This window comes from Carcharhinus amblyrhynchos, chromosome 8 (assembly GCF_965287045.1).
Source record: "Carcharhinus amblyrhynchos chromosome 8, sCarAmb.v2.hapA, whole genome shotgun sequence".
Taxonomy (NCBI): Eukaryota; Metazoa; Chordata; class Chondrichthyes; order Carcharhiniformes; family Carcharhinidae; genus Carcharhinus; species Carcharhinus amblyrhynchos.
The window spans coordinates 117,613,928-117,636,018 of NC_137331.1; the positions used below are offsets into that span (position 1 = coordinate 117,613,928).

At 45.7% G+C, this 22,091-nt stretch overlaps 1 protein-coding gene across 1 annotated transcript in view; it reads right to left on the reverse strand.

Moving 5' to 3' along the window:
* Positions 1-359: 359 nt before the first annotated feature.
* LOC145347094 (cadherin-7-like) overlaps positions 360-22,091 on the reverse strand; it is a 65,492-nt gene continuing 43,760 nt past the window's right edge. The window contains exons 9-11 of the mRNA XM_080195007.1: positions 17,656-17,773; positions 12,038-12,289; positions 360-1,073 (exon numbers count right to left, since the gene is read on the reverse strand). Coding sequence (XP_080051133.1) covers positions 580-1,073; positions 12,038-12,289; positions 17,656-17,773 — 864 coding nt within the window. The 3' untranslated portion in view covers positions 360-579. The remainder of the gene's footprint in view (positions 1,074-12,037; positions 12,290-17,655; positions 17,774-22,091) is intronic.

A 22,091-nucleotide genomic window follows, 5' to 3' on the forward strand; every position in this document is an offset into this window, starting at 1 on the left:
CAGATTGCTACTGCAAAGTTTCTCCCCCACCCCTTCCAGACATTTGGAGGCCTGGCGCAGGGGCACAGTGGTTAGAACCGTTGCCTCACAGCGCCAGGGACCTGGGTTCGATTGCCGGCTTGAGTCACTGTCTGTGTGGAGTCTGCATGTTCTCCCCGTGTCTGCGTGGGTTTCCTCCGGGTGCTCCGGTTTCCTTCCACAGTCTGAACGGCGTGCTGGTTAGGCGCATTGGCCGTGCTAAATTCTCCCTCAGTGTACCCGAACAGGTGCTGGAGTGTGGCAGCTGGGGGAGGTATTGCAGTGTATAAACCTACTTGTGATAATGATCAATAAAGCTTAAATTATTAGTGGGAAACATCTGATTCCAGGTAACTTTCAGATATTGACTACGAGTCATTGCTGGATGGTATGTGTCTGAAACTTGGATGTTGCTACAATTGACTTTCTGGATTTTAAAGGAAATGGTTAAAAAAGAATCATATGCGGCATATGTTGGTTGATCTTCCAAATTGCACTTACAGGGAAATGAGGTCCAACACCTGAAGTACACAGTGAGGAGTACACTGCCCTTCTCCAGCCTCATGTAGCCAGGCGATTTCCATTATTGCCGTACAGGTCAGCCAGCTTTCTGAAGCGCGGCCCCCAGTCACTGAGGTAATCGTAACACTCGTCCGAACTGGAGGCCAAGGAGGATGAGGAGCTCAAGGAGCCCACGACGGAGCCGGTCCCCTCATAGGCGTAGGTCTGTAGGGAATCAAACGGGGGGGCGGAGGGGTCAGTGTCAGCCTCGTGCAGCCTTTCCCTGACAAACTCTCGAAAGACGGCAGCATCGGGCATCGTCTGGAGCGACTGCCTGTACAGGGACGGAATGTCGGACTTTACGTCTTTTCGGGCCTTGGGCCTGCGCCCGGGGCGGGAGTTCCGCAAGGTGGCCATGTTGAAGGCGTGCGTGTCCTCCTCACCTCCTCCTTCATCGTTGAACCTGACCATGTTCTCCCGGACATCATCGCCCTCATTGGCAAAGTGAGGATCCTTCCGGTGTCGCCTGAGGGCCAAGAGAAGCAGGACAAGTGCTGAGGAGGGAACAAAGGGGAAAGTCTTCAGGTGGCCTGTTTTATGTTTGATGATACGTGGTCACTAAACAAACTTTTTGGTGGACTGTATATTCATCCAAACACTTTATACCCTGACTATTGGTGATATGAAAGTAATAAATCATTGTAATAAGATGTAATAAGTCTTAACTGTTCTTTTGCAACACGTCTTAGCTTTTAGTAACAAGATTTTTTTTAGGAGGAACCTGAAAGTGTAATAATTATCCAACTCATGCATTTCAGGACTTCCATTTCCGTCACCCGTGTAGGGCAGCTCAAGATCCTGATGGCACAATGGTTAGCGTTGCGGCCTCACAGTGCCAGGGACCCGAGTTCAATTGGGTCACTGCCAGTGTGGAGTCTGCACACTCTCGCCGTGTCTGTGTGGGTTTCCTCCTGGTGCTCTGGTTTCCTCCCGCAGTCTGATGCGCTGGTTAAGTGCATTGACCAGGCTAAATTCTCCCTCAGTGTTACCCAGTCAGGCACCAGAGTGTGGCAACTAGGGGATTTTCACAGTAACTTCAATGTGGTGTTAATGTACTTGTGATTAATAAATTAACTTTAAAGAGATCCAATTAATGAATTTTTACTGAGGGAGAATGTTACTCTTAAATTTACCAAGAAGAATCTGGTTGGATAGCATTAAACCAAATGTATCAATGCCTCCTACTTTGGATAGAAACAGTTAGATTTCAGCTATACCAGTTTGAGCTATGGGTTGGCGCAGTGGACTTAGTGTCTGTCAAATAACCCCCCATCAGATTTCCAATTCCTTCACCAAGATGAGATGAGAATTGTCTTTATTATATTTGAAGCTTCCTGAGTCTTCAGAAAAGCATCTGAAAAGTCAACTAACCATTGTTTCATTCAGCAGTGTTTGTTTAACCCCTCTGCACAAAACATTGGCCAGGATTTTGCGCTCCTGCTCATACTGGGTGTGAAAGTAACGCACATCGCGCAAGAGGTTCAAATCGTATTGTACGTAGGCGGGAAATCCCGTCACGATTCTCTCCGTGCCCCACTCCATGCACCACTCCTGATCTAACTGGGGAACATCATGAACCCCACTGGAATAAATTGAGGGCGGCATGGTAGCACTGCTGCTTCACAGCTCCAGGTTCCTGGGTTCGATTCCCGGCTCGGGTCACTGTCTGTGTGGAGTTTGCACATTCTCCTCGTGTCTGCATGGTTTTCCTCTGGGTACTCTGGTTTCCTCCCACAGTCCAAAGATGTGCGAGTTAGGTTGATTGGCCATGCTAAGAAATTGCCCCTTAGTGTCCAGGGATGCGTAGGTTAGAGGGATTAGTGGGTATAATATGTAGGGATATGGGGGTAGGGCCTGGGTGGGATTGTGTTCGGTGCAGACTCGATGGGTCAAAGGGCCTCTTTTCTGCATTGTAGGGTTCTATGCACAGATCTAAATTAAAATCTAGTTTCTATGCCTGATAGTACCCCCACCCCCATTACATTATCCATTCACTGGTCTCCCATGCCATGCACTAGTGGTCAGGCCTTCTGGAGAAGCTCAGGCGAGGGCACTGCTCAGGGGGGGAAAGGGTCATGCCCCCATGGTACCCTGGTAGTGCACGGGCACTGTCTCTTGGCACTGCTCCTTGGCAATGTCCCTTGTCATGGCCCCTGGCAATGGCCGGGGAGGGAGTTCTGGGCTGGGGGTGGTGGGGTGGGTCGATTGCAGCGTGGTGGGGGAGTGAGGTGGGGGGCTGTTCTACTTATACCCTTGTGCACCGGGCTGGTCTTTAATAATGGTGTTGCATCTTTAAAACATCTAAACAGCTGGCAAGGTGTCGAGGGACCCAGTCCTTGCCAATTCTTTTCAATGTTGAGAGTAATGGGACAGAGAGAATCCACCCATCCATCCCACCCACTGAAAAAAAAGAGAAAAGTCTGTCCATTACATCTGTTTTCTAAGAATGTTGAGCCATTGAGCCTCTCTTTACACAGCTTACTGTAAAACGCATGCTTTTGTTTATTCATTCGGTGTGGCCGTAGCTGGCTGGGTCACCATTCATTGCCCATCCCTAATTGCCCCTGAACTGAATGGCTCGCTCGGGTCGTTTCAGGGTCAACCACATTGCCCTGGATCTGGAGTCACATGTGGGCCAGACCGGGTAAGGATGGCAGATTTCCTTCCCGAAAGGACATTAGTGAACCAGGGTGGGTTTTTGCAACAATTGATAATGTTGCTTGTAGACTTTTAATTCCAGATTTTTATTGGATTCAACTTTCACCGTCTGTCATGATGGGATTTGAACTCGGGTACCCAGAGCATTACTCCGGGGGCAGAACATTCCCGTCTCCCTGGCCATGGCAATCGCAGCAGGTGGTGGGGCAAAGGTCCATTGACCTCAGGCGGGTTTTTCTGGTTTTGGGGCAACAGTGGCTGGAAAATCCCACCCTGTGTCTCTGAGTTACTTGTCCAGTTTGACAATTCCACCGTGCCACCACCTCTGAAGGCAATTGCTTACTGAAACGGGCAAATATATTTTGTTTATAGAACCTTCACACCAGGAGTATTACCTGTGGATAACGCGAAATACCATTACACCAGAATCTTATCGGAGTAATAGGCAAAAGTATGGTGTGAACAACCAGTAGATTCTGTGCAATTATGAAAAGACAGGATTTAATGTGGACAACTGGATTTGTTCAGACTCGTTCAGACTCTTCAAAGTAATTGCAACCGTATCATTAATTAAAGATGTTATATTGATTTTAGATTTGTTGCTGTATCTGTAGGTACAGATTCCTCAAAGTGAAACTTCATGTGCAGATCAGTAATGACATTGACAATTACAATACCCAACTCGCCCACCTCAGCCCGGTCCGTCACTCAAACCAGCCTCCCATCCATTCACTCTGTCTACACTTCCCGCTGCCTCAGCAAAGCAGCCAGCATAATTAAAGATCCCACGCACTCCAGATATTCTCTCTTCCACCTTCTTCCGCCAGGAAAAAGATATAAAAGTCTGTGGTCACATACCAACCGACTCAAGAACAGCTTCTTCCCTGCTGCTGTCAGACTTTTGAATGCACCTATCTTGCATTAAGTTGATCTTTCTCTGCACCCTAGCTATGACTGTAACACTACATTCTGCACCCTCTCCTTTCTTTCTCTATGAACAGTATGCTTTGTCTGTATAACGTGCAAGAAACAATACTTTTCACTGTATACTAATACATGTGACAATAATAAATCAAATCAAATCTAAATAACTATAGCAAACAAAATGAGGAAAAAAGTGGACGTTTTGCCCAATATCATGACTGAGATTAATTTATTCCGTGCAAGTTAAACTCTTTGGCCTGGGGAGGCCTTGGCCTAGTGGTATTATCGCTAGACTATGAATCAGGGAACTCAGCTAATTCTCTGTGGAGACTTGGGTTCGAATCCCACCACGGCAGCTGCTGAAGTTTGAATTGAGCAAAAAAAAAATCTGGAATTAAGAACCTATTGATGACAATGAAACCATTGTCAATTGTTGGAAAAACCCATCTGGTTCACGAATGCCCTTTAGGGAAGGAAATCTGCCGTCCTTACCCGGTCTGGCCTACATGTGACTCCAGAGCCACAGCAATGTGGTTGACTCTCGACAGCCCTCCAAGGGCAACTAGTGATGGCCAATAAGCGTGGCCAGCCAGTGACACCCACGTCCCATGAATGAATTTTAAAAAAGTTTCCATTCTATTTTGCTGCTTTCGTTCTTGCGTTTGTAAGAACTGAAGAACATGAGAAATAGGAGCAGGGGCAGACCCATCAGGCCTGCGCCTCCACACTTTACAATCACAGCTGATCTCTGGCCTGGAGCCCACTTTCCCACCTGTCCTGATATCCAGTGAACCCCTGAGAGGCGTCGGAGAGTGGCGACTAGAGGATTTTCGCAGGAACATCAGTGTTAACGTAAGCTCACTTGTGACACCTTAAAAAAACTATTTTTCAGCACAATTTGCCCTATATCAGCATGACTGACGCACAAGGCCATGGAGCTGGAACCATGATTAAGCTGCAGCACATCTCTAGCTTCCGTGCTCTGTTGCAGTGGTTTAAGAAACATTGCAGGAGAAACAGATCTCCCCCCCACCACCTTTAAAATGGACCAACCTCCCTCCCCTACCCCACTCCCCCGCTTCCACTTCATGCCTCCCCCCCACCTCCCCCCTCCCACCCCTCTCCATCCCCAGATGAATTCGTCACCACTGGGAGTCTCTGTATTTGTTACAGTTCTCTGAGAGGACTCCAGACTTAAAGCGATTCCTTTGGGTGCAAGAACACCATGAGGCAAATTTTCTAAAAAGCTCTCGAGAGCGGTTCTTAAAACCGATTTACGAAGAAAAGGATGACTGTATTCCAGTATGACTAACAATTTCTTCTGTGTGTGTGTTTTTTTTTTACAAAATAGGGTGTCTCGGAGGATTGGACTGAATCTGTGAATAGAAATTGTGATTTTTTTTTCTGATTTTTGGAATCTTGCTTTATTGCAAAGGGTCCATGAGACGTATAAGATGATGAATGGGATGGATAGGATAGAGGTGGAGAGGCTCTTCCCGCTCAGAAAGGACAGTAGGACTAGGGGGCACAGCCTCAAGATAAAGGGGGGGCGGTTTAGAACGGAGTTGAAGAGGAACTTCTTCACTCAAAGGGTGGTGAATCTCTGGAATTCTCTGCCCGTTGAAGTGGTGGAGGCTGCCTCGCTAAATATATTTAAGACGCGGGTTGATAGGTTTTTGATAGGCAAGGGGATTAAGGGTTATGGGGAGAGGGCGGGAAGGTGGAACTGAGCCACGACAGATCAGCCATGATCTTATTGAATGGCGGGGCAGGCTCGAAGGGCTAGATGGCCTACTCCTGCTCCTATTTCTTATATTCTTATGTCCAGAATTTAAAGTAGGGACGTGTTGTTACAATTGTATAAGATATTGGTGAGGCCACACTTGGAGTATTGTGTTCAGTTTTGGTCACCTGCTCTGAGGAAGGATGTGGTGGCACTGGAGCTGGTTCAGTAGATGTTCACTAGATTGATTCCAGGTTTGGAGGGGCAGTCGTATGAGGGGGGTGGGGAGTGATTGAGTAGCTTGGGCTTGTACTCACTAGAGTACAGAACAATGAGGGGGGATTATATGACGTATGTAAAATACTCAACGGGATTGATAAAGTAAATGTTAACCAAATGTTCCCCCTTCTCGAACAGTCTAGGACAAGAGGTCACAGTTGCAGAGTAGGAGGGGGGAGGTTCAAGGCAGAGATAAAGAGAAGCTACGTCTCACAGAGGGCTGTGAATCTATGGAACTCACTGCCCCAGAGTGCAGTGGATGCAGAATCAGTCAATGGGTTCAAGAAAGAGATGGGTAAATATTTGATCAAAAGCGGAATAAAGGGCAATGGGGAAAAGGCAGGGAAGTGGAGTTAGGATGAGATGGAGAACAGCCATGATCATATAGAATGGCAGAGTGGGTTTGTAGTGTTGAATTGCCGGTTCTTGCTCCTAATTCCTATGTTCCTAAGCATTTGTAATAATTTAAGGACATGAGAAATAGCAGCAGGGGCAGACCCATCAAGACTGTTCCACTCTATTATAGAAAGGATATTATTAAGCTAGAAAGGGTGCAGAAAGGATTAACTTAGATGCTACAGGGACTTGATGGTTTGAGTTATAAGGTGAAGCTGGATAGAATGGGACATTTTTCCCCTGGAGCATAGAAGGCTGAGGGGTGACCTTATAGCGGTCCATAAAATAATGAGGGATATAGACTAGCTAGATAGTCAATATCTTTTCCCAGAGGTAAGGGAGTCTAAAACTAGAGGGCATAGGTTTAAGGTGAGAGGGGAGAGATAAAAGGGTCCAGAGGAACAATTTTTTCACACAGAGGGTGGTGAGTGTCTGGAACGAGCTGCCAGAGGTAGGTGGTAGGGGCAGGTACAATTTTGTTTTTTTAAAAAGCATTTAAATAGTTACATGGGTACAATAGGTACAGAGAGATATGGGTCAAATGTGGGCAATTGGGAGTAGCTTAGTGGTAAAAAACTGGGCGGCATGGACAAGTCGGGCTGTAGGACCTGTTTCCTCTATGCTGTAAACCTCTATGACTCTGTGATCATTCTTTACGATCATAGCTGATTTTCAGCCTGCAATCCACTTTCCCATCTGCTACCCACATCCATTAAAATAAAAGCAAAATACCGCAGAAAAAGCTCTGATGAAGGGTCATCTACACTCGAGAACATTGGCTCCATTCTCTCCCCATAGATGCTGTCCGACCTGTTGAGATTTTCCAGCATTTTCTGTTTTTGTGCCCGATATCCACTAATTCCCTGAGAGATCAAATATTTGCACAACTCAGGGATGTATTTAACGACAGCGCATCCACACTCCTCTGTGATGGAGAAGTCAGGAACGTATAGGTGAGATGGTCAAATGGGCAGAAAGGTAATAGATGGAATTTAACCCTGAAAAGTGTGAGGTGATGCATTTTGGAAGGAGTAATTTGACAAGGAAGTATACTATGAAAGGTCTGACGCTGGGAAGTTCGGAAGGACAAAGGGGCCTTGGTGTGTTTGCCCATAGATCTCTGAAGGCGGACAGGCAGGTTAATAGGGTGGTGAAAAAGGCACATGGCACACTCACCTTTATCAATCGGGGTATAGATTACAAAAACAGAGAGGTCATGGTGGGGTTGACTAGAACTTTGGTGAGGCCACAGCTGGAGTACTGTGTGCAGTCCTGGTTAACATGTTGTAGGAAGGATGTGATTGCACTGGAAGGAGTGCAGAGGAAATTCACCACGATGCTGCCTGGGATGGAACGTTTAAGTAATGAAGAGAGGTTGGGTAGGATTGGGTTGTTTTCATTGGAGCAGAGAAGACTGAGGGGCAACCTGATCGAGGTGTTCAAGATTATGAGGGACTTGGACAGGGTGGATAGGGAGCAGCTGTTCCCCTTAGTTGAAGGGTCAGTTATGAGGAGACACAAGTTAGAAGTGAAGGGTGGGAGGCTTAGGGGGGATTTGAGGAAAAACCTTTTTATCCAGAGGGCGATGACGGTCTGGAATGTGCTGCCAGGGAGGGTGGTGGAGACGGGATGCCCCACATCCTTTAAGAAGTACCTGGATGAGGAATTAGCATGCTATAACATTCAAGGTTATGGGCCAAGTGCTGGCAAGTGAGGTTAGGTGAGCAGTTCAGGGTATTTCATGCACCGGTGCAGACTCGATGGGCTGAAGGGCCTCTTCTGCACTGCAGTATTCTGTAATTCTGTGAGAATTCAAAGTTTCATGGCATTTTGAATGGAGGAATTTCTCCTTGTCACTGTCCTAACTGGTCACAACTTTTCTGAGATGGTGCTCCCATGTTCTAGATTCCCCAGCCAGAGGAAGAAACCTCTCCGTGCCTACCCTGTCAAAGCCCTTCAGAAAACAAAGAACAAAATACAAAGAACAAAGAAAATTACAGCACAGGAAAAGACCCTTCAGCCCTCCAAGCCTGTACTGACCATGCTGCCCAACTGAACTAAAACCCCCTCCCCTTCCAGGGACTATATCCCTCTATTCCCATCCTATTCACGTATTTGTCAAGACACCCGTTAAAAGTCACTATCGTACCTGCTTCCATTACCTCCCCTGGCAGCGAGTTCCAGGCACCCACCATCCTCCGTAAAAGATTTGCCTCGTACATCCCCTTTAAACCTTGTCCCTCACATCTTAAACTTATGCTCCCTAATAACTGACTCTTCCACTCTGGGAAAAAACTTCAGATTATCCACTCTGTCCATGCCCCTCATAACCTTGCAAGTTTCTATCAGGTCGCCCCCTCAACCTCCATCGTTCCAGTGAAAACAAACCGAGTTTCTCCAATCTCCCCTCATAGCTAATGCCCTCCATTCCAGGCAACATCCTGGTAAATCTTTTCTGTACTCTCTCCAAAGCCTCCACATCCTTCTGCCAGTGTGGTGACCAGAATTGAACACTATATTTCAAGTGCAGCCGAACTAAAGTTTTATAAGTTTTATAAAGCTGCAGCATGACTTGCCAATTTTTAAACTCAATGCCCCAGCCGATGAAGGCAAGCATACCGTATGCCTTCTTGACTACCTTTCAGTGACCTGTGTAGTAGTACACCCAGATCCCTCTGCCTATCAATACTCTTAAAGTTCTGCGATTTACTGTGTATTTCCTGTACGTACTAGATCTTCCAAAATGCATTACCTCCCATTTGTCCGGATTAAACCCCATCTCCATCTCTCCACACAAGTCTCCAACCAATTTATGTGCTGCTATAACCTCTGATTGTCCTCATTGCAATCTACAAATCCACCAACCTTTGTGTCGTCCGCAAATTTACTAATCAAACCAATTACATTTTCCACCAAATCATTTATATATGTTACAAACAGCAAAGGTCCCAGGACTGATCCCTGAGGAATGCCACTTGTCACAGCCCTCCATTCAGAAATGCACCCTTCCACTGCTACCCTCTGTCTTCTATGATTGAGCCAATTCTGTATCCACCTCACCAGCTCACCTCTGATCCCAAGCGACTTCACCTTTTGTACCAGTCTGCCATGAGGGACCTTGTCAAAGGTCTTATTGAAATCGATGTAGACAACAACCACTGACTTCCCCTCATCAGTCAACTTCATCACTTCCTCGAAAAACATGATCAACTGAGTGAGGCACAAACCTCATCTTCTCAAAACCATGTTGCCTCTTGCTAATACATCGACTTATTTCCAAGTGGGAATAAATTCTGTCCTGAAGAATCCTCTCCAATAATTTTCCTACCACTGATGTAAGGCTCACTGGACTGTAATTACCTGGATTATTCTTGCTACCCTTCTTAAACAAAGGAATAATATTAGTTATTTCCCAATCCTCTGGGACCTCCCCGCATCCAGTGAGAATACAAAGATTTCTCTCAAGGCCCCAGCAATTTCCTCCCTTGTCTCTCTCAGTATTCTGGGGTATATCCCATCAGGCCCTGGAGACTTGTTTACCTTACTGTTTCTCAAGACCCCCAATACCTCCTCCTTTTTGATCTCAACATGACTCAAACTATCTACACATTCTTTCCCAGGCTCATCATCCACCAAGTCCTTCAGATGAGTACCAAGCACTCATTTAATACCTCTCCCATTTCCTCTGGCTCCATGCATAGATACCTTCCCCTGTCCTTGAGCGGACCAACCTGCTCCCTGACTACCCTCTTGCTCTTTATATACGTATAAAAAGCTTTGGAATTTTTCTTAATCCTGTTGGCCAATGACTTTTCATGACCTCTTTTAGCCCTCCTTACTCCTTGCTTAAGTTTCTTTCTACTTTCCTTGTATTCCACACTTAGTTCATGTGTTCCCAGCCTCCTAGTCTTAACAAATGCTTCCTTTTTCTCTTTGACAAGGCTCACAATATCTCTCATTATTCAAGGTTCCCAAAACCTGCCATACTTATCCTTCATCCTTACAGGAATGTGCCAGTCCTGAATCCCTATCAACTTGAAAGCTTCCCACATGCCAGATGTGGATTTGCCCTCAAACATCTGCGCCAGTCTATATTCTTCAGTTCCTGCCTAACATTGTTGTAATTAGCCTTCCCCCAATTTAGCATCTTAATTTGAGGACTACACTTATCTTTATCCATCAGTACCTTAAAGCTAACCAAGTTACGGTCACTGTTCCTAAATTGCTCCCCGACTGAAACATCGACCACCTGGCCAGGCTCATTCCCCAATGCCAGGTCCAGTGTGGCCCCTTCCCGGGTTGGACTATCTACACACTGTTTCAGGAAGCCCTCCTGGATGCTCCTTACAAACTCTGTCCCATCCATGCTCCGAGCGCTAAGTGAGTCCCGGAAAATATAGGAGAAGTTAAAATCTCCCACCACAACAAATTTGTTACTTTTATACATTGCCAAAATCTGCCTACATATCTGTTCCTGTATCTCCCACTGGCTGTTGGGTGGCCTATAGTAAACCCCCAACTACACCCTTCCTATTCCTGAACTCTACCCTTCCGAAGTGTCCTCCCACAGTACAGATGTGACATTTCTTTAACCAGTAGTGCAACTCCCCCACACCTTTTACATCCCCCTCTAAACCCGCTTGAAATGTTAAGATGCCAATCCTGTCCTTCCCTTAACCAAATCTCTGTAATAGCAACAACATGAGATTTCCAAGTATAATCCAAGCTCTAAGTTCATCTGCCTTACTTGTTGCACTTCTTGCATTGAAACAAATGCACTTCAATCCATCAGTTCCTCTTTGATTTGTAATCACACCCTGCCTGCTCTTTTTCTGAGTCTCCCTGGCCTACTCTCTGGTTCCCCTCAGTTAAATCACCTTTGCTTTGGTTCCCATTCCCCTGCAAAACTAATTTAAATCCTCCCGTGTGACACTAGCAAACCTCCAGGCCAGAATATTTACGCCTTTCCAGTTTAGATGCAACCCGTCCTTCTTGTACAGGTCCCATCTGTCCCCACAGAGACCCCAGTGGTCCAGATATCTGAAACCCTCCCTCCTACACCAGCTGTTTAGTTGAGCTGTACTATCTTCCTGTTCCTAGCTTCACGGACACGTGGCACAGGGAGTAATCCTGAGATTACAACCCCAGAGGTCCTGCTTTTTAACTTTCTACCTAACCCCTTAAACTGCTGCTGCAGGATCTCAACACTCTTCCTGCCTATGTCATTCATATCATTATGTATCACAGCCACTGGCTGTTCACCCTTCAGAATGCTTTCTGCCCATTCAGAGACATCCTAGATCCTGGCATCCTGAGAGGCATCCTGGAGTCTCTTTCACGTCCACACAAAAGTCAGTCAGAATCTGCTGATACCCACACTGGTGCGAAAGACGTCAAAATCTCTGCTGTAGGCCCTGCCCCAACATTCAACTCCCCAGCCGAGATGGGGGTGCCAATGGACACTGTGACGTTACTCACCCAATATCATCAGGATGCAGACCAGTATAGCAATAAGGGCCCCAGTGCTGAGGCCAGCTGGCAGGAAAAAGACATCCGCATTGCATAGTTGTCCAACGCCGTTGCTGTTGCACCTGCACACTCGGACAGTGAGTGTGCAGGTGCTGCTGAGCGCGGGAGTCCCATTGTCCGTTATCAGGATGGGCAGGAAGTGAGTGGCCTGTTCTCCTCGACTGAAGCCAGCTCTCTGAGTCAGGATCGCAGCGGTGTTATCTAGCAGGTAATCATAAACTGGAATAAGCAACTGTTTGGTCGAAAAGCGCAGAGACAACAGTCACAAGAATCCTTAGAGTACCAGTCTTGACCCCCTTTTGTACCACTTGGTACAGCTAAGGTATTGATAAAGATGCTATCATCAGCCTTTGCGTTGGGGAAGCAGGGACCCTTCTACTGATTGATACACAGTGACAACACCAAGTGAATCTGGGAACTGGCCCAACATTAATCTTAGAACCATAGAACCTTACAGAACACAATCAGGCCCTTTGGCCCACCAAGTCTGTACCGACCACAATCCCACCCAGGCCCTATCCCCATATCCCTACTCATTTACCCGCTAATCACCTCTAACCTACAGATCCCAGGACACTAAGGGGCAATTTTGGCATGGCCAATCAACCTAACCTGCACATCTTTGGACTGTGGGAGGAAACCGGAGCACCCGGAGGAAACCCACGCAGACACGAGGAGAATGTGCAAACTCCACACCGACAGTGACCCGAGCCAGGAATCGAACCCAGGTCCCTGGAGCTGTGAAGCAGCAGTGCTAACCACTGTGCTACCGTGCTGCCGCAGTCTTGGTTATGATTCCATCCCTATCCATTTAACAATAGTTCTATAGAATGCCTACAGTGCCAAAAGAGGCCATTTGTCCATCCAACTCTCCAAAAGAGCTTCCCAACCAACCCCTCACCTCCGCCCTATCCCTGTAACCCCATGCATTTACCATGGCTAATCCACCCAAACTACACATCCATGGACATAAGGGGCAAGTTAGCATGGCCAATCCACCTAACCCGCACATCTTTGGACTGTGGGAGGAAACCAGAGCACCCGAGGAAACCCATGCAGACACAGGGAGAATGAGCAAACTCCAGACAGACGGTGACCCAAGGCCAGAATCAAACTCGGGTCCCTGGCACTGTGAGGCAGCAGTGCTAACTACTCAGCCATATTCATGACCATTTGATGGCCTGTGGAACTACCACAAGCTTCACTTTGTCCAGTGGAGGACATGCTGACATTTTAGCTGGAGGCTTGTATAAGAAACAGATCAAAAGACACTGCGGAACTAGCTATGCAGATTTGGCATGAACGAGAAAGAAGATGGGTCAGTGGGTAAGTCAATAGGTGCGTAGGTAGATGAGATCAGTAGGTGGGTGAGGTCAGTAAGAGGGTAGAGGGGTTAGCAAGTGAGTGAATAGTTGGCATCAAGGGGTAGTTGGGTCTGGTGGGATGTCAGTTTGGGTTGAGGGTAGGTGTGTCAAAGTGGTGATCTGCTCTTTGCACTGGGGGGAAGTGGAGGGCAGGTAGTCTGGTTGGGTATTCAGGTACCTAGTTTGGAGGTCATGGGGCTGTTCGGGGAATCTTGTCTTGGGATGGCAGAGGGGCACGATGGTTCGCACTGCTGCCTCACAGCACCAGGGAGCCGCGTTCGATTCCCGGCTTGGGTCACTGTCTGTATGGACTCTGCATGTTCTCCCCGTGTCTGTGTGGGTTTCCTCCGGTTTCCTCCCACAGTCTGAAAGAAGTGCTGGTTAGGTGCATTGGCCATGCTAAATTCTCCCTCAGTGTACCCGAACAGGCACCGGAGTGTGACGACTAGAGGATTTTCACAGTAACTTCATTGCAGTGTAAATGTAAGCCTACTTGTGACACCAATAAATAAACTTTAAAACTTTTTAGTCACCCAGGCATTAGACTAAGATATTTTTGTCCAACATCTCCTTGGTAACTGCCCAGGTAAGTAAATCAGAACTACCCAAGGTTTCTGAATCTAAACCAGAGCTTGAGACATCACAGAGATTCCTAAGGAACTAAGAATTGTTTTAAGTTAAGCTTAAATTTTATTTACTGGAGTCACAAGTAGGCTAACATTAACACTGCAATGAAGTTACTGTGAAAATCTCCTGGTCACCACACTTTGGCGCCTGTTTGGGTACACTGAGGGAGAATTTAGCATGGCCAATCCACATAACCAGCACATCTGCCTATCGGAAGTTTAATCTTTCCAAGTAACTCCCACAGAGACCTGTATCTCAGGCCTTCCACAGGATCCCGACACACATCTTTATTCATTCATCGGATCTCCGACAATCTGAAGATTAAAAGATTTGGCCCTTTTTATAATTCTTTCCTGAGATGTGGGTGTTGGTGGCAAGGTCAGCATTTGATGCCCACCCCTAACTGCCCCTTGAACTGTATGGCCTGTTAGGCCATTTCAGAGGGCTGTGATGTGGGTTAGTATGGAATTCTTAGTTTGAGGCCCTTCATTTTAGTTTATGGATAATAAGTAGATTAGATTAAGGGAATTATAAAGCGTCTTATATATAGTGAGAATTCACAAAGTGCCTGAAACAAAATGTGCAAAGGTATTATAAACTGTATAACCACAAATTAACCAAGTACTATAAGCTTAAACTGTGTTTTCAATATATGTGTACAATGTGCTTTGGCCAGCTTTGTTCTGAAACATTATACAGCATAATGGGAAACATAATGGGAGACAGAGCAATCTTTTTTTTAATATAATGGAGCACAGAAAGGCAGCAAAAATGAATGTAATAGGCCTGGTATGTAAGGGAGTGGATTCATTTATGGGCAGCAAAGCTGGAGGTGTGTTTCAAGCTGATAAGAAGAGGCCAGATTCGGGCAGAGAATGACTGCTTTCACCAATTAAAATTCATACATGTTAGATATGGCCTTGGTTATTGAAATTGTTGTGGGTTAGGTTTCCTACATAATAGGGGAGGAACCTATAGGGGCAATGAGTTAATGATCTCCTATTCTTGTTGACAGGCGGAACATTACTGGCTAAGATAATCATGTGTAATATTGTAATTGGACCCTCCAGTCTGATTGATACAACTGAGCAGGCTGCTGAATTGTTCAGAATAATATAACAATTTTACAATTGCGAGGTTAACTCAGGAGAGCACAGTTATTGTCCTGTGCATGCATTAGTAGCTAAATTCCATTTATTCTTTTACTGTAGTCTATGTACTTACTGTAGTCTATGTACCTTTTGTAGTCTATGTATTGGTTGAGTGAGGTCAACTAAATGTAGGGCAACTCAGTGGGACACCTCAAAAAATTCCTCTTACAGTCTTTGGTGGGCAGTCACATGTGGGCCAGACCAGGTAAGGGTGGCAGATTTCACCCGCTGTAGGACTATTTCTGCAATGTTACACTTCCATGAGTGGAAGAAAAAATATTTTATTCACAAGTAGTCTTGAAGAGCTTCATGTTGGCAGCTGAACTCTGCTGTGTTGCTCTTAAAGGGACAATGGCCCCAGTTCTGCACCTGGTGAATACAATAAATTGATTTGTTTTTGCGAGGCACATTTGGTATCAGAATCAAGCTTCTTATAGGAGAGAGCAACAGGGTTAACATTTCAGATCAATGACTTTTCATCCAATCTCCCAATGCCATGCAGGCTTTGTTGGGACTTACTTTCTTGGACTAAGGTAAACGAATCAATACCTAAAGTTTCAGCAGAAGATTCTCAATTCTGCCATGCTGAAAATTGATTGCTTCTAATAATGGGGGAGCAGAGAAGCTCAGGGAAATCTCCATCCCATAATATTGACACCTCAATGATCCGAATCAACATTGTGATTGAGTTTGTGAATGGGGAATGAAGACAAGAAAGGAAAGTGAGAAAGGGCTATTCTGGCTGAACAGATCCAAAGTAAATGCGGTCTCAGTGAGGGTGGTCCATCCAATGGGTTGTATGTTTATTAAGAGTTCAAGAAAAAAAAATATAAATGAAATGTACAAGCAGTCTGGGAACAGTGTCCTACAGTCAGCATCGCGGTGAAGCAGTCTGGGAACAGTGTCCTACAGTCAGCATCGCGGTGAAGCAGTCTGGGAACAGTGTCCTACAGTCAGCATCGCGGTGAAGCAGTCTGGGAACAGTGTCCTACAGTCAGCATCGCGGTGAAACGTCTGGGAACAGTGTCCTACAGTCAGCATCACGGTGAAGCAGTCTGGGAACAGTGTCCTACAGTCAGCATTGCGCTGAAGCAGTCTGGGAACAGTGTCCTACAGTCAGCATCGCGCTGAAGCAGTCTGGGAACAGTGTCCTACAGTCAGCATCGCTGTGAAGCAGTCTGGGAACAGTGTCCTACAGTCAGCATCGCGGTGAAGCAGTCTGGGAACAGTGTCCTACAGTCAGCATCATGGTGAAACAGTCTGGAAACAGTGTCCTACAGTCAGCATTGCGGTGAAGCAGTCTGGGAACAGTGTCCTACAGTCAGCATCCTGGGAACAGTTCTTATTGTTTTAAAAAAAGAACAACAGTACAGGAAAACTATAAGTTCACTTGTTGGTATAAAATTGTAGCTAAGAATTATCTATAAATTGCTGTAACTTAGAAAACCATATTTATATTCAATAACTATGTTTGGATCTAACTGAGAAAGGCAGAGCCAATTAGCCTCCATTTGTTCCATTAGTAGGTGAGACTAGGATCCGAGACCACAGCCTCAGGTTACAGGGAATGAGAGAAGGAATTTCTTCAGCCAGAGGACGGGAGTCTATGGAGTTCACTACAGTATGTTCGTCTGAGAGGGGAAGAGAGAATAAAACAGAAAGAGGGACAGGGAGACAGTAAAAGTTAGTGAAAGGGAGAGTGGATTAGTGAAAGAGAGGGAGACAGAAAGAGAGAAAGAAAGAAGGAAAAGGGAGAAATTAAGAGGGAACGGAAGAGAGAAAGAGTTAATTAGAAAAGGAGAGATGGCAAGAGAGAGATTAGGAGAGAAAGAGAGAGCTGAGAGATTACTCAGGCTGAGTTTGGATTGAACAGTGGGCTTGTTCAGAGGAGCTGTGCATCACAACATGTATACAGCAAATTAAATTGGTTTAGGTTAGAGGGTCATTGCTTTTTAATTGGCCGGCGCAACATCGTGGGCCGAAGGGCCTGTTCTGCGCTGTGATGTTCTATGCTCTATGTTCTAAATCTTGTTCCAGCTGACAGTCAGATGGATTGGCCACAGTCTAAAAGCAAAACTCCAGAGGTTTTTTTTTTAAACAGTAAACGGACAGGCAGAAACTTCCCTGGAGCCGCCGGCAGTTTAGTGTTCCGGGGAGGGGGGTGGGTGCGGAAATAGTTTTATTCCTTTTGACCGGTGAACAGGCGGCAGCAGCCTGCAGCCTGCTGCCTCTGCGGTAATGAGGCCGTCTGTGGCCACTGTGGGTCGTTGCGTTCTTCACACTTACCGTCCATCGTACACTGGAACGCGTGCCGACAAGGCCCAGAACCCAGTTAGCATCCGGAGATCAATCTCGTGCACAGCAGGGATCATCGGGGGACGGAAGAAAAAGCCCATTTACTGCGTTACACCCCCCAGCGTCCTACCTTGATTGTCTCTAACAGTGAAATTGAGATTTCTGACAGTGTCGGACGCCAGGGTGAAGTGAAAATGATGTCCCTCCAATGGCTGGTCCTGGTCCACCGCACTGATAGTCTGAACGAGCTAAAGTGAGGAAGATTGGTGATGAGTCAGGAACAAACCTCGCGCATCACGCCTCACCCTTCGCGACAAGGCTAACTGATTGACAAACCGGGGCCTGGAGCACAGCCGTGATGTTTAGCTGCTCGGATGGCGCTGCGCTTTGCTGTTTCTCTTTTAGAGTTACTGTTTAGGTACTCTCTCCCCCCCCCCCCCCCCCCCCCCCCCCCCCCGAGGAATCGTGTTTTAAGAAGCACACCTGGAGGGCAATTCAAAGCTCTGGTTGTCAGGGAAACCTCTGGGATGATGGTGGGCCGTTCTGGCATTGCCCTGGAGGAGGGCAGACTACAGCAGCTGGGGGCACGATAAATGAAAGGCACTGATTTTTGCATCATAGACGGCTAAGTGTAGCTCTGCGGCACGGGTTTCGTTGCTAATTTCTGTGCCAAGGGTGCCATCTTGGTTCCAAAATGGTACCTGCATCACATGCAGACACTTCCGGCACTGGGTCTCGACAGATGGCGACCTGGGTAGGTTGGTCTCCGCGCCAAGGTAGTGGGCATCATTGTGGTTGCAGGCGCCATCGACTGAACACGCGTTTTTAATTATTGATTTATTCGTCACAAGTAGGCTTACACTAACACTGCAGTGGAATTACTATGAGAATTGCCCCTTAATGTCAGAGAGACTATGAGGGTAAAGAGGTGGAGATACAGATCGGGCCTGGGTGGAATTGTCATCGGTGCAGGCTCAATGGGCCAAATAGCTTCTTTCCGCACTGTAAGTTTATTTATTAGTGTCTCAAGTAGGCTTACATTAACACTGCAATGAAGTTACTGTGAAAATCCCCTACTTGTGACACTCGGGCGCCTGTTTGGATACACTGAGGTAGAATTGAGCATGGCGAATGCATCTAACCAGCATGTTCTTTGGAGTTTGGGAGGAAATCGGAGCACCTGGAGGAAACCCACGCAGACACGGAGAGAATGTACAGATTCCACACAGACAGTGACCCAAGCTGGGAGTCGAATCGAACCCGGGTCCCTGTTGCTGTGAGGCAGCCGTGCTATTCACTACACCACCATGCCGCCACATGACTTTGTGGGCATCAGTTCTAAATGTAGAGATGTACCTCAAAGGGTTCCATTCCCTGATTGTGCATTTGGTGTTCAACCATGTTTACACAGGTGAATAAGAATGGGAGAATACAAGAAATAGGAGCAGGTGCACACCACAGAATCCAGCGAGCCTGCTCTGTCTCACAACATAATCTTAGGCTTCAACTCTATTTTCCTGCTCACTGCCTACAGGAGTGCCCACTGTGCTGGGTATGGTCATTGTGCCTCCAGTCTACACAGTCCTTATAATTCAGGTCAGAAACTCCAAAATGTTTTATGAAGTCCGCCTGGATCATAAGCTTTGTACTTCCAGTTTGGCTAGGATGAGCATGAGGTGTTTCACTTCAGGTATGATTCAACTGACCCACTAGGGAGCTTTTATCAAACAAAGTTTATTTAAGAATATAGTTAACATGTTTAGAAAGAAAATCGGCAATAACTTTTACCGATTACAAACAAGGGGGAAAAAAACAACCATGATGTTGCATAAACCTTAACAGCTAAATACCATTCCAACAAATCTCATAAACAAAACCCTTGCTGTAGGTTTAGCACAGAAAATACAAATGCTCATGTGATGCTGGAACCTAGTCCTTTGGTTCAATGCTCTGTTCTCTTGATGCACACACAGAAAAGATCGTAGTCAGAACAGCTTCCCAAAACACTAAGGAGAGGGAGGCTCGAGGTACTAACTAGTAAACAGCAGAATTTTCACTCCAGGAAGGCCAGGAGGCCCTGCTTACAGCTAGCCAGTGGAATTTCCAATCCCAGGGAGAGAGAGAGAGAGAGAAAAAAAACCTGCCTGCTCCTTGACCACCCAGGCAGCTTCTGCCTCCAAACCAAAACAGTAAATGAATCCTTTGGTTTGTCTCTGGAAGAACCACTGATTTTGACTTATCAATCAATCTTCCTCCCCACAATGCAAAAAGTTATAAAATCCCAGAAAGTACCTGAAGTCCAGAGTAAAAATAAACAAAACCCCTTTTAAGCCATTGAAGCAGCAATAAAAGCACTTTCAGCAGACAGCCAGTGTCACAATGAAACCAAAAGGCCAGCTTACAAACTGCAGAGAATATGATTTAAAAAATACATTTCTTAAATGTACACTAGCATCAAAGCATGTAAACCATCACATCACATTAGAGGTTGGTTGCAGGGTGTTTCACATTTGGATCCTGAGTTTGGCGCACAACTAAACCACATGTGGACAGCATGTGTACAATAAGAAGCAAACTGCCACGTGAAACATCAGCTCAAAGATCATTGGAGCGCTTAAGGGATGTTCTTGCAATACTCATCAGGACATGTGTTACAACCCTGCACAAAATCAGCGTCATGATTGAAGTGCCTTGGTCACTGGGAACTGGAAACGTGGTGAACAGCTCAGGAGCAGGAGAGTGGGCAAGGAAAAAGAGACAAAAGAGGAATCCAACACAGCCACTTTCCCGAGTGAGAATAGAGCCAATATTTTTAGCCCAGGTGACCCTTTGTCAAAGCTAAAGACAGAAGAAATAGGGACAGCATTTTTATTGGTAGTTGGCTGGGGTGGGGGTGGAGGGGGGCTTAATGTAATCGACCAAGATGTCATAGAAAAAGGACAAATAGAATGTAAATGATGGTTACAGAGGCTGATAATTATGCTAATAGTGTCTATTAAGAGATCAGAATGTATAAAAGCCAGAACAAAGGTGAAAGGTGCACAGTGTCAAAGGGCAACCCGAGGATGTGACAGATAGCCCTTGTGAGGTGGGTGGAGGGGGGTGGGGTGGCAAAGTGCAACAAACTGGAAAATGAGATAAAGAAGTGCATGGAGGGATGAAATTAAAATTTAAAATATATACTCAAATCTAAAGTAATAAAAATGGATGGATAAGAATACACTTTCCACTGTTTCAGGGACAATGTACAGTTTCTCTTTCATTTTTAAAATCAAGCAGCTGCTGTCTGGTTCTGAAGAAAAATCAGGTATATTTCTCCGTCTTTGCTCTGTTCTAAAAGCTCTAAGACTTTTAACTGAAGTAAAAGCAAGTAAACCTGTGTTTTGCTGACTAATTGTAAAGAAGAGGAATTTAAGGAACTAAGGGTTATGGTGAGCAGGCGGATAATGGAGATGAGTCCACGAAAAGATCAGCCATGATCTTATTGAATGGTGGGGCAGGCTCGAGGGGTCAGATGGCCAACTCCTGCTCTTAATTCTTACGTTCTTATGTTCTAAGAGGCTTAAATCTGTCAGAGGAATATTGCTTGAATTGGAACTTATAGTGAGAGGTTAGCAGTTAAGAATTGTATCTTAGTTTAAGTATTGTTCAACTCCTAAGCGTTAACCTAATTCATTTGTTAAACTGTACTATTAAGTAAAATTTGTTTTGATAAAAGCTCCCTGTTTTGTCAGTAGAACCAGGCCTGGAGTGAAACATTTTATCCTCACAATTATGACAAAATAGAAAAATTATTGGCTGGCTTCAAATATACCTCAGGGTTTCGATTTGGTATCCCAATTGTTTATTAAAAAACTTAAACTAATTTAGCCCTACCTCCCAAACAGAAATGTCCCTCAAGGCTTCTGTCATGGCAAGCTTTGCAGATGTTATATAATGAGCCCTTTATCTATTTACTTATGAATGTCACAAGTAGGCTTACATTAACACTGCAATGAATTTACTGTGAAAATCCCCCAGTCGCCACGTGCCGGTGCCTGTTTGGGTACACTGAGGGAGAATTTAGCATGGCCAATACACCTAATCAGCATCTCTTTTGGACATGGGAGGCAACTGGAGCACACAGAGGAAACCCATAAAGACATGGGGAGAACGTGCAAACTCCACACAGACAGTGTCGGGTTTCAAACACGGGTCCTTGGTACTGTGAGGCTGTAGCGCTAATCACTGTGCTACTGCCACACTCCAGTTTATCTGCCGTTGTTTAGCTCTATCTATTCTGTCCTGACTATATTAAAAATGTGGGTCACCTTTAGAACTGCCATTTCTCATCTGGATAATCCTTAAATTCAAGCAATTAGATTACCTTACCCTTCTAGCTGTTAATCTCTTAAGGCGAGATGATCCCAAGCCTTTCAGTGTAATTGGCTCCAAGCTTGTTCTAATTGCATTCACCCCATTTCCTACAACTAAATTTCATAAAACTAAAAACAGTTCCAAACGACACATCAGATGTTTGCAACAATGGCAAGGAAATCATTCTTTTTATTTTTTCATTCCTGGGAC